The sequence below is a fragment of the Stegastes partitus genome, unplaced genomic scaffold (assembly GCF_000690725.1).
Source record: "Stegastes partitus isolate 25-593 unplaced genomic scaffold, Stegastes_partitus-1.0.2 Scaffold489, whole genome shotgun sequence".
In the NCBI taxonomy this organism is placed as follows: Eukaryota; Metazoa; Chordata; class Actinopteri; family Pomacentridae; genus Stegastes; species Stegastes partitus.
In genome coordinates, this window is record NW_007578220.1 from 70,950 (window position 1) to 83,371 (window position 12,422).

The 12,422-nt window shown below is 43.9% G+C and overlaps 1 protein-coding gene across 2 annotated transcripts in view; it reads right to left on the reverse strand.

The window, feature by feature from the left end:
* The window catches only part of kirrel1a (kirre like nephrin family adhesion molecule 1a), a 32,031-nt gene that overhangs the window by 14,101 nt on the left and 5,508 nt on the right, over nucleotides 1-12,422 (reverse strand). For both annotated transcript variants that reach the window (XM_008287159.1, XM_008287160.1), the window contains exon 2: nucleotides 1,563-1,712. In XM_008287159.1, coding sequence (XP_008285381.1) covers nucleotides 1,563-1,712 — 150 coding nt within the window. The remainder of the gene's footprint in view (nucleotides 1-1,562; nucleotides 1,713-12,422) is intronic.

Below are 12,422 nucleotides of genomic sequence, written 5' to 3' on the forward strand. Positions count from 1 at the left end.
ATGCAAAGAGAAAAACAAGAAGAGCTGCATCGTTGGAATGAGGGCTATTTATTAGCTGATGAATTGGCCTTTCAGTAAAAATCAGATATTAACCCGTCAGTGTCACCCCACTGCTCGCATGACAGAGGTGATGATGTGATGTTATTCGAGCAAACTGAAGGGTGTCAGTCTGCAAAACGCGCCCGAGGGAGCTTAGAAATTCCCATCAAACGTTCGACGACGACGCGCGGAAGGTGGCCAAATTTAGCATCAAACTGAACGCATTTTTTCGTCACGATAGGAGGCGATGGGATGTCTGCGGCGGCGGTTTAGGTTGTCTTTCTGTAACATGACGGTAGCCCTCTTTTATCTCATGGGCAAACCTGCTGCGCTCGCTCAATCTAGCTGTAACTAAAACATTGGGCTGCAAAAAAACACTTTGTCAGCACGGATTAGATGCAAACACGCAATGTCCTACTAACTGTGAGGGAGTTTTTGGTGTAAAAAAATAAAAGAAGTGCTGGTCAAAGCATGTTTTTGTCACATCATATAGAGATTAGTGCTAATTGCATAACTGATAAGTCGCTATTTTCCAGCAAAAATGCTTGAGAATCATTTGAGAAACACTTTTTTAGAGAAAATAATTAACTGAATAACAAAGAAAATAATCTGCAAATGAGCTGATTATATCATAATTCACTAGTTGCAAGCCTGAATGTCAAATTTTAGGTTTATTGCATCACTTCTCAAGACCGCAATGCTGGAGCAAGAGGAGTTTCTAGCAACTAAGTCAATGTTTGTTGGCTTGACTTTGAGGTAGGCGTTATTTATTTATCACAATTAATTATACAAAAGTGGATATCACTATTTTATATGCAAGAAATATGCATTCAGAAGCATAATTCATCCCTTACTTTTGGCAGTTTCGCCATCTCCACTCTCCTGCTAACTAGTTTTCATGGAGTCTTGGTGGCAGAAGGTGCTGTTTGGGTTTCAATGCTGGCGGGAAGCAAGTCCTGTGCAGCCGATTACAGCTGATAGGTTTGTAATTATTGCTGACAAAAAATATATTGCCGGCATTAGCGTTTAGCTCAAAGTGCCGTAGCAAGTCTGGTTTCATCGAGCTACTCTGTAATCTTTCAACATGCAACCTGGCAGCTGCAGAAGCACCACCTGGGGCAGGATTCACTGGTCTGAGCTGTAGCTTTAATATCATTATCCTGGATGCTGCAACAGTGGCGCTTGTGTTTGTGCATTTCCAGCTTTTGTTGTGTTAAACTGGGGGGAAAAAAAAAAAAGCGTGGCCTCGACTGAGCTGCAGTTTGTTGTAGATGAAAATGCATCGCCTTCCCTCTGCGCCCTCAAGTGTGGTAAAAGTTGCATGAGTAAAATTGTGGCGCAAAACTTCTGCAGTTTTAAAGATGCAGCATAAAAATGTTGCCTGTCAGCAGCTTCAATCCAAAGCTATCAGAATCAGCTTTAAAAATACAAAAAAAAAGAAGAAGAAGAAGAAAAAAAAACACAGTCTTAGTCACACGCTCAACACAGTGAAGGAAGCCCGAGGAGGGCGTATGATGTCTCACCCCGGAGGTCCTCTCCGATGCCCAGAGCCAGGCCATCTTTGGTCCACTGAACAATGCCAGAGTAGTTGAAGACAACACAGGACAGGATCACCCTCTGGCCCCGCACCACCGACTGGTCTGCCGGCTCCTGAGAGAATCTCGCTGTCCACACTGGCGGTTGAAAGGGGGAATGGTAAAGAAAAGCGAAGGATAAGTTAGGGACTTTCTCACACACTGACTGCAGGCGGGATACTTTATAATCACTCCCAAAAAAAACACACACAGCATATTATTGTATCAGTCTATATCTTTTTTTTTATGGGGTAATTGATTTTAAAAAAAAAGTGCATTCCCCCAGCAGCAATGGAATAAAATAATTACCACCTTTTGATCACACAGTGGCTCGCGGCCATTAACGGAGCGCCGCAGAGGAGTCAAAGAACGGCGTGGAAAGACGGAGGTGTCAGAGACGAGAGGAAATCAGACCAGAGTTAGTGGAGAAGAAAGAGAAAGAATGAAGTGGAAGAGGCGGTTAACGCTGACTCAGGAGAGGAGGAGAGCTTGGAGATCAAACAGACAACTTCAGCCATAGGGTGTCTCACACCCCGTTTTCTTCTCGCTCCTGACTTCGTTTTTTTTTTTTTTTATTTCTTCAAAACTCCACCGCTCTCTCCCCCTCTCTCTCTCTCTTCCCGTCTTACTGTTTCTCCCTTCTTCATTCCTCCCTATGAGTCATCTCCCAGGCTTCCACTCCCCAACCAAAACTACAGTGGCTGTCATTGTCTACTCTCCCTCCAGTCTGTAGTCCACTACCACAGCAGACAGCGCCAGACAGTGGCCCACCGACCATCTAATATGTTGGGGGGGGGGAAAAACAAAAAAAACAAAAAAAACAAAAAAAACGTTAAAAACCCTCTGCTGCTGTTCCACTCGGCGTGATGACAAGTTGTAATTAGCTGTCCCTTGAAGACATGACACCCGAACAACAGATGAGAAGCAATCACTGTGGAGGATTTACTTTAAAATTTCATTCTTTCCATTCCGTCTCTCGCTTTCATTCCCACTTGTTATTTCCAAGAATCTCATACAGTAGATCATTAACCCGCTGCTGCATTGTACACTCCCCCCCTCCTCTCCTCACCCTTTTCCTCCTCCTCCTCCTCCCCTGCCATTGCCTCTCTCCTTCTGTTCTCTCTCCATAATGTTGTGCGTCCTTTACCCAAATTGCTTTGCTTCACCCTCTGCTTTTCGCTCTATATGTATGCATCCCCACTCCTCCTTCACTTTGTACATCTATAATGCTGTCTATGAATGTCCTTTTGCCTGCACTGATTTCCCCCTACCCCTCCTTTACTACAGTATGCACGCGCCTGCTTTCTTTCTATATCCATATATAATGGCGTATATGTCCTTTTACCCATAATGCTTTCTATTTCTGTGTTCCTCCTCCTTGCTGGTTGGAAGGGGGTTAGAGGCGGACTGTCACAACTCATTTATCACATTAAATATCAGCCCTCCAGCACTTTCTCTCTCCCCTCTCTTTTCTCGTTCCCCCATCTCTCCCTCTCTTCTCTCACTTTTTTCCCTTTACTCCTTTTTTTTTCTTCACCTCCTACCATTTACATCTCTCCTTCTCACTTGTCCTCGCTACACTTTTTTTTTTTATCACTTGTTTCACTCCTCTCTGTTTCCCCTCTCTCTCTCTCATTCCCTCACACTTCTCCCCGAGAGCCCTCCAGCGCTTTTCCAAAGGTTCTCTCTCTCGCTTTTTTTTTTTTTTTTTTTAACAACTGCCATATGCCTTTGCAGCCCACCTCTTGCCGCCCCATCGTGACCCCTCGGTCCCTATCTCTCACATTTTTCCCCTCCCCACGGACGTGCACTCTACCCCTATCATGTCATATTTGGTGTGATTTGCAGAGGTACAATATGCCTGATAATACAAAAGAACCCAGTCATGCGAAAAGATTCCTGTACCAATCACAACAATGGCTTCTGACAGTGCAGCGCATTAATATTCCGAAGATAAAGGAGATGTGCGGAGGATACACGCTGAAAAGGGATGCAGATGGAGCTTTGCAACATGCATACCTAGAATAATTCAGCGTTGTACTAAACAAAAACAACAACAACAAAAAAAACAGTCCTTAATTTGCTCCCTGAGGAATGCCCAAATTAACTGCATTAATGGATTAAGATCAACAAAGAAACAACATAGTAGAAACGTTGGGAGGGAGGGAAAAAAAAATAAATCGTGTCAAATAAGTCACACAGCCGAGAACTGTGGACGCTGTGAAAAGTAAAACACAAAACTGTTTTTACCAGCCAGCAACCCCATCAGTTCAAAGTTATATGATTCCTTTAATGGCCACTTGATGCAAGCTTGACTGGCCACACTGAGGAAAATAAGAAACTTCCAATTTCTCTCTGACAGCATGAGGTCGATTTATTTCTTACACTAGAATTTAGGATCTAGTTAGTAAATCTGACTTCTCTATGGTCGTATCTTTTACCTTGTTAACATCTGGTGTTTTTTATATCCTGGAGGACAGTGGACCAACTCCACGGCTTTTTATTTCCACCCTGAAACTGCAATGTGGCTACAAGAGTTGTTAATGAATTAACCACAATTAGTAATTTAATCCATTGAAGATATATTAACCTTCAAGGCAGAGGAGTGTTTGAGCAGAGCCGCAGGTGAGCCGCTGTGCTCGAACTGCAGCGAGCTATGCAACGGTGGGTAAAAAAAAAAGAGGTGGAGGAGGCAACAATGCAAAGTTACATCTAAGCCATCTTAAGGCAGGAAGGGTTTATTTTCACAGAAAGCTTCTGAGTATGTAACTTTGGTACACAGATGTTTTCAAATCAATGCCTGGAGAAGGACTTTGAGGTTTAAATGAGCTGGAATTTCTGAAATCATCCTCCTACTATGAGTGATGGGACAGAGTCCTACACAGTTCTGGCCAAAACTTTGGTGAGCCATCATTGCGGCAGCAGGCTAAGCAGTGCATTCCAGACATCCCTCTCTCCACTAATGCTTTCCAGCTCCTCTTAGGGGGACCCAAGGAATTCTAAGGCCAGGTGAGAGCTCTACGTCTACAAGTCAGTTGGATGTATCCAGAAAATACAGACTCAAACCACCTTAACTGGTTTCTTTTGACATGAGGGAGCAGCGACTCTTCTTCGAGCTCCCTCTGAAGCTGAGTCCAGCCATTGTATGGAGGAAACTCATTCTTTCATTCACTATCAGAACCCATGACCATAAGTTGAGGACTGAGCTTCACCCAACTCAGAGGAAGAAATCCACTGGTTTCCAGCAGAGAATCATGGCATCAGACTTGGAGCTGCTGCCTCCCATCCTGGCCACTTCGCATGCAAGCCGATACATTTTTTTTGTATTTCATTCCTGCCTGTGCTCTTCTTACTGGTTTAAAGCGGGCTGGGCTTGGGAAAAGCTTATGTGACATGCTTTCAAGCACCCAGTTGAAGTTGTTTGTCTGCACAACCGATGCAAATCCGATACTCCCTTTCCTTTTTCTGCGTCTGGTTTCCACTAACTCCTGTAGGAAATATCTGACTTCAGCTGCTTAGTGTTTCACGACGTTCCCCGTCTACCTGCAAACCTGCTCGTCTGTCATTTGTTGTCAGGCAGTCGAGCGGAGTTTGCCGCTGAAAGTAGCTGCCAGCTGAAAAACAAGCATTTACAACCAGGATTGCTTTGCTCTAAACCAAAAAAAAAAAGGTAAGTTTTGAACTGTGAAACCAAAACAATGTGCTGAAACACACGAAGATGCTCCACAAATTTGAGAGAAACTTGTAAGCCTGGTGATAATTCTCTAAGGGGATCTCTTTCACTTCCATTGTAAAAATAGAGATACTGTTCATTATATTCTGGCTATTTTATTTGGTGTGTGATGCTTCATTTACACCAAAAACATAAACTTGAAACTGTTTTTCACATGCGAATATTGTCAAGACTTTAAAAGCATACTTAACTGCAGGTAAAGTATGCAAACGCAAGATCGGCTCCGAGCTGAGAATGCACACGTGGAGGTAACGCAGAGGTAATTAAGCACTGGAAATGCATAATTAGCATGGAATTTTGAAAAAAAGAAAAGAAAAAAGAAACAAAAGGTAATTGTAGATGTTAAAGATTTGCGCTGTAATTTCCTGCATGCAGCCTAATTTGATGAAATGTGCGTGTTCTAAAGCTAATTACTGGATTGTACAGTGTGGATTTACACCATCATAAAAAAAGCATGAAAAGCTCTTTTCTCAGATATGCATGGTGTAAAGAGAGTTTAGCTGGGTTTAAACTACCCCGCAACCTCGACAGTAGCCTGAGGGCAAGCAAATCCTTTCCTCCACCACCTCAGATATGCTAGCTGGAGGTATTCCCTGAACTGCCTGAGTAAACCACAAACATAATCCAAACTGAATACTCCTGAGTGGAGGCTACACAATCTGTAGAGAAAACACCCATGCAAAGGCTGAGGACTGAAAACACTGACTCATTTAAACATGTGCTCATCGCCTTCTGATTTCCATATTACCCAGTTAACACTTGTCAACATGAGTGTATGCGCTGGTGTCTCTGTGTGTTTAAAGAAGGAAATCTGCGCGCTACAGAGCAGTCAGAGCGAAGGCAAGACAGGAGAGTGTATGCAAGGGAGCTTGTATTCTTTCATTATGTGGGTTATGCTGCAGTGACAAATTTAGAGTGTGTCCTGATTTCCTTGAGTCACTGATCCCCAAGATACCACCGGGAGACTCCGAGCACCGTGTCCACACAAAGACTACGGTCACAAAGGGCTGCGACCATGACCACATGCACATGGACACACACACACACACACACACACACAAACAAAAACAGGGAGCACAGATGACCTAACCTTCACCACATGGGCTAACCATTTCCTGTCAACACACACACAAACACAACCGCTCTAAACCCCAAACATATAATCGACACGCAGAGGCGGTTTCCTGAACATGGATTACGCCACAACTCGGAGTAAACCATCGAGCCAGCGGAGCATCTTCATCTTCATTGGGAACAGGTCTCAGTTTGGTCTAGGATTAAGCGCGGCCCTTGTCAAAGTTTGGAAAGGGATTAGGATTAATCTGGGACTGAGGACAACAGCCTTTGCAGACACCGAGACACCAACCTCTGCTTGTCAAAGCAGACACAAAGCCAAAGGCAAGCACACAGTGCCTCGCCGGGTGACTCACCAAAAGCATGGCCACACGCCACCATAGTGTGAACAACCACAGCAATTTAGCCCGAGAGCACCTCTCGCACCGTGTGATGGTGTTTTAATAGCAAGGTAATGAACCGTCAATTTGTTACTGAAAATGACTGAGAGGGTATACGCATGCAAAGATGTTTGGAGCTATTTTTAGTAAGTGTGCTGCTTATGTGTACTGCATTTCTTAATTTGCCACACGCGCCACAGTTAGGTGGTGAATGTCAAAGCTTGTTTTCCCCCTTTTTTTAACCCAGGTTTGCCACACCTCGCCGTGTGGGACGGGAGACGAGGTTGTGGAAGTCATGCCATGCAGTGGAGCGTTCTGGGAAAGGTTCACTGGTGGCATTCAGCCTCATTGAATCAGATGCTATTAAATAAAATGCCATTTGTGTGGATTGTTATGCATCGATCTAATTATCTTTGTGTCTGGCCCCCTCCCCGAAACCCACCTCCCTCTCCGTACCCCTCTCCAACGAAGTCCCCCTGCCTTCCTCTCCCTCGCTCCTCTCCAGCCAATCCCCCGCTTCGGCTGGATCACAGTCTTGCGTCACCATAGCAACAGCTGACGTGTAAAGTAACTGCCCAAAAAAAGTTTTTCTGTACAAGCGTGTCTGCGAGCGCACACGCGTATGTGCATCTGTGTGTCTGATGAAACCCTCCCTCGTGCTTGGTACACCCATTTTTCTGAAAAACATATTTCAATGACCTCATCCTCCCTCCACCTATTCAATTAATAGTCAGGCGGCCGCGCTGGTCTCTCATTATTTCTCTCTTTCACCCTCGCTCTCCACTCTCCTCGCTGTTAGTCAATCCGCTCCAAATTGATTTTGTTATCTGTCTAATTCCATATCGCCGCTGCGTGTGGCCGATGTGTTGGTGTTATGGAGGGGCTGCCTGAAAATGAGATGCAGGAATAGGAGAACAAAGAGGCGGCGAGGTCCGTAGACACGGAGCTGTGAAGTGTGATGGAGGATGACATCATTGTTTCGGGACAAAGTTGCGGCTATAGGAGTCATGCGGCACTGACTCTCCCGGTCCCTATTTGACATACATGTAGCTGTGTACATGGCATACGTGTAGCTGTCAGAGCACCCATCCATCTCTTCAGGCATCTGTCTGTGTGTGCCTTTGAACTTTTCATATTTAATGGAGAAAACTTGTAAACACAGATGAAGAAGTCTGATTTAGTTCCTGAAAAGCTGACTTTGAGATATGAGGTTTTAGTGTAGTAGAGCACCATACAACCTAAATGTACATGTACACAACGTACATTTCATGCATGTATGCGCCATACAGTGCATGGATAATGGATGCATGGCTGGTTTTAGCCTCATTAGGTCAATAAAACTACAAAACAATCCCATCCCTGAGCCCATTTACAACATCTTCAAATGACTTGTTTTGTTCAACGACAGCCCAAAGCTCAATTATGTTCAGTTCACAGGCATATAAATCTGAAACAAGCCCCAAATCCAAATGTTTGAGAAGCATTTTTTTGTCTGGCAAAAGACTACAACAATCACTCTGTTATCAACACAATTATTGTTCTGTTAACCAGCTAATTGATTGATCAACCAAACCTTTGAGCCCTAAACCGTATCGTGCAACACAGCATGAGCGAACCGCAGTTTCTCCATCTATTCATCCGGCTGTGGGAATTCTACCACCTGTGCCTGTCTTCTCTCAACAACATGGCCGCCTGGCAGGATGGCCATAATAACCCATCACCATGGTGACGGCGCTATAGGAGCAAAGCAAGAGACATAGCCGGAGAGAGGCAGCGAGTGAAAGGAGGCGACCCACTGAGCCTGCAGACACCGTGTCAGTCAAACACAAAGGTGTCTCCTGGAGGTGGGGACGGAGCAGAGGGAAGATTAGGGCAGAGGGGAGAGTGAGCCAGAAAGAGAAAGGCTCCGAGACTCCTTCCTTTGTTTGCCGCATTGTCTGCCTGCTCACTCCCTTCCTCTGTCATCTTACCTTGCCGTCCTCCCCCTTACTTGCAGTTAGCGACCTCTCTCTTTCTTCCTCTCTTTTGTGGCCTTGCCCCCGTCTCATTCCCTATTCACTTCCTTTTGTCTGCTGGGCATCCTACTTAGAAATGATCACTCCTTCGCCCCTCCAACCTTCCACCTTGTTCCCTCGTCCGGCTACCTCTCTATCTTCAGGCACATCTGCCTCTCGTTCCCTCAATCAGTCCTCCCTCTTTATCCCGTCTCTCGATTACTATCAAAATGGTTGCTGTGGAAACAGGTTTATTTGGAAATGGCGGAGGGAAAATTAATCCTGCGCTTTGTCTGCCCATTTCGATACCTCCGTGTGCAGGAGAGCACGTGCGCTCCCGCGAAGGTGCTAATTTTCCTCTGAACGTTGGCCGGGTGTGCGTTAGCGTGTGTGCCACCCTTTAATTCTCTGGGGCTCATTTCACATCTGAAGAGCTTTATTTGTACCAAACCTCTGTTACAGACATTGTTACCATGGCTACAGCCTGTGAGGACCACTGACACAATGATAGACACAGTGGCCATGGCAACCCCATGATCAGTGGTGGGTAATATGATAATTCATGGACAAGGCATCTGACACATTACGGGCACATGAATATGCTCAATCGCTGGAAAGCCGGCCCGTCGCTGGTAATCCACGAGCCTTTGTGCGGTCAACATGCCGAGCGGCTGACAAAGAATACTCCGCTGTAACCAAGGGTGACCAGAACTAACAATAGCTGTCCTCTGGATAAGCTTGAACAAGAGGATACATACATATCAAGCTGCTACTCTGCAGCAGTGCACTGTGCAGCTCGCAGCGCGCGGGTCGCCACTGAATTCAACTGGCACAATCGATATCATAATGAATCTATAATTCCCAGCAGTGGTTCCCCATTGATTATGGCTCACAACCCCATTCCTAAAGCCACTCCGCCTCCAAACGCCACGTGATCCAGTAAGTAAGCATCCGCGCCATCAGCTGTGACAGCTTTCAGATAGTCCCTCGATCCAGCTCACGTTCCGGGATGGCGCAGAGATGGAATCCAGCAGGACTATTTTACAAGCCGCGTCCCATCAATAAATCACCTCTTCCAAGGTCTGCTTTAATTCAATCCAGTGCAATCTAATTTTATTGGTATGTACTGTAGCTTCTTGCAATGTCATCTGTCACAAAAACCATCCCATAAAAGCTCGGGGCCTTGACCTCCGAGAGTGCAGTAATATTCATACAGAGCGCCTTGCCAATATCACCACCGGTGCATACTGTCGCTTTGAGGACGAGGCTTCTTTGTTGATAGCAAACAGCATAAAAGACGAGACAACAAGATAAGGGGGGTGAGGAGGAATCTAGGTTGAGGCATGTAGACGACAGGAAAGTCTGTGGACGACATGGAATAAAGGCAACCTAATGAGGCCGACAGACAAATATCATTTCAGATCTGCTTTTATACTTTTACTCCCTTTTACTGAAGTCGGTCCATTTACACTTGTGTGATATTGGTTTGAGGATTTCTTTTTTCATGATTTGGACTCAGCATGCAGTTTTAATTAACAGGAATCTCAATACCTGTGCTTGTGTGACGCATTTTTATGTGTATTTTGAAGCACGTCATTAGAAAAAGTTAACGCAGCTCCTAAATTCAACGTTTTTACACTCGCTTCAGGTGATTTTTGAGTTTTTCGATAAGAGTTAATGGAAGTACTGACGTCACAATTTGCCTCACATGACTGATCAGCTGGTTCCTCTTCTATCATCTATCAGACTGCATGAAAAACCGCTGATACCGGCTGACACGACGAGAAAAATTAAAATTTTCCTGAAAAATTCATTAACGCGGTTGATGGTCAGATGGTCAAATTTGGTTTGTTTCTTCTTCTTTAACTTTGAGGTCTTTTGGCAGTTGGGTAACAGTAAGTTTAGTTTCTTTTGTTACAGCCCTGCACAACATAGCCCACAGTTTAGGAAAAAAATAAACTAATAGAAAACTAAAAAAAAAATACTGTAGCCTTAAAGCATTGTAAAAAAAAAAAAAAAAAAAAAGGCAAATATGTGAAATAATTACATTTTTAGCTGATTTAAATACAGTTAAAATGCACTTTTACATAAAAGAATAAATGATTAAATGCAAAAATACAGATGTTTGATGTGGACATTATGTACAGTTTTGCTTCAACATGTAAATATCCATTTTTTTTCTAGGATTTTACTAGATATTATCTATAACTTCCCAAAACAGGGAAACTGTTTAGGTAGAATAACAGTTGAATGTTCATTTACCCCTTTTCAACTGTAAATATACATATTTTTTCTAAGTAGAAGTAAATTTCTGTAAAATATAGTACAAATTGTGAAATTTTATGTTCAAACCTAAAAGAAAAGGTGAATTTTTTATGGCTAATATGAGGGTTCTTGCCAGTGTTATAACAGCGTAATGGGTTGCTACGCTGCAAATTGGGCAGTTAGGCTGTTTTTGAGGGTATGTAATATTGTATGTATGTAAAAATATTGAAAAAGCAGTGATGCAGTGCTTCCCCAGTGCTGCTAACGCTGCTATTCACTGGCGTATTCACCGCTAACAGTTAGCAACATCACTGGCGTATTCACCGCTAACAGTTAGCAACATTCACTAAGACTCCCCTGGCATGCTGTCAAAAAGTCCTGAGGAGGACCCTGAACATATAAATTAATAGTTTTTATAATTAATTAATTTTTTTTTAATTTCTGCAATTTAACAAAACAAAAAAAATCTGTAAATTGTTCAAATGATTACAGTTAAAAAAAATATTGGAATTTATTTTAAAAAAAAAAAAAAACTTTTTACAGTGCATATACAGCCATCTTCTGTCAACATTATGCAGTCTAGTTAATTCAACCCAAAGCAGTTAATGGAACCAAGCACAATTCATAATTTTTTTTTTCAACTTCTGCAGCGTTTTAAACCGATTGCCTTAAATGTGCTTGACAGCTGTATGGAAACACAGCTAATGATACAGAACACGGTGACATTCTGGGTGACAGTGTGCTCCCAGCTTCGTGGCAACACTTCCCAGTTTCATCACGTCAGTGCACGAAGCCTGGTCCGTGAAAAAAAAAAAAAAAAAAAAGGGTTTTCCATTTTTTTTTTGTGGAAGAACTTTACTTCCCTTCACGGAGCCACAACCTCAACGGCACCCGACACCTTCTGGGTTAACTGGAAGGTTGCAAGCTCGGCGCCAACATCAGTAACTGAAGGTTCCAAAGCCTTCCCGTGAAGAACGGCGGTCAGAGCAGGCCGCTGGTCCGCATACTTTTGGCTTTTGCAGCGTATCTCCCATCAGCTCGAGATGACTTGCTAAAAAGTCTAATCTGCCTCCAAGAACATTCGTGCAGCGGGTTAAAGGAAGCTTAGCCTTGAGGGGACGGAGTTAAGTCGGGAGTTGTAGTCTCTGACAAAAAGAATGCATCGGCGCAACATTGTTTTAATGACTAGACTTCATAGCCGCTGATGATCATTACGACTAAGACTCATTATTTGTAGTCCGCAACAATTCTTTCGCCTGCAGGCTGTTATATTACACGAGGGGGGGAACGGCGGCGGCGGCGAGGGGTGCCGTGGTAACCGATTCACTTAGACGGCTGACCCTAATGTTGTTATCATACGGGA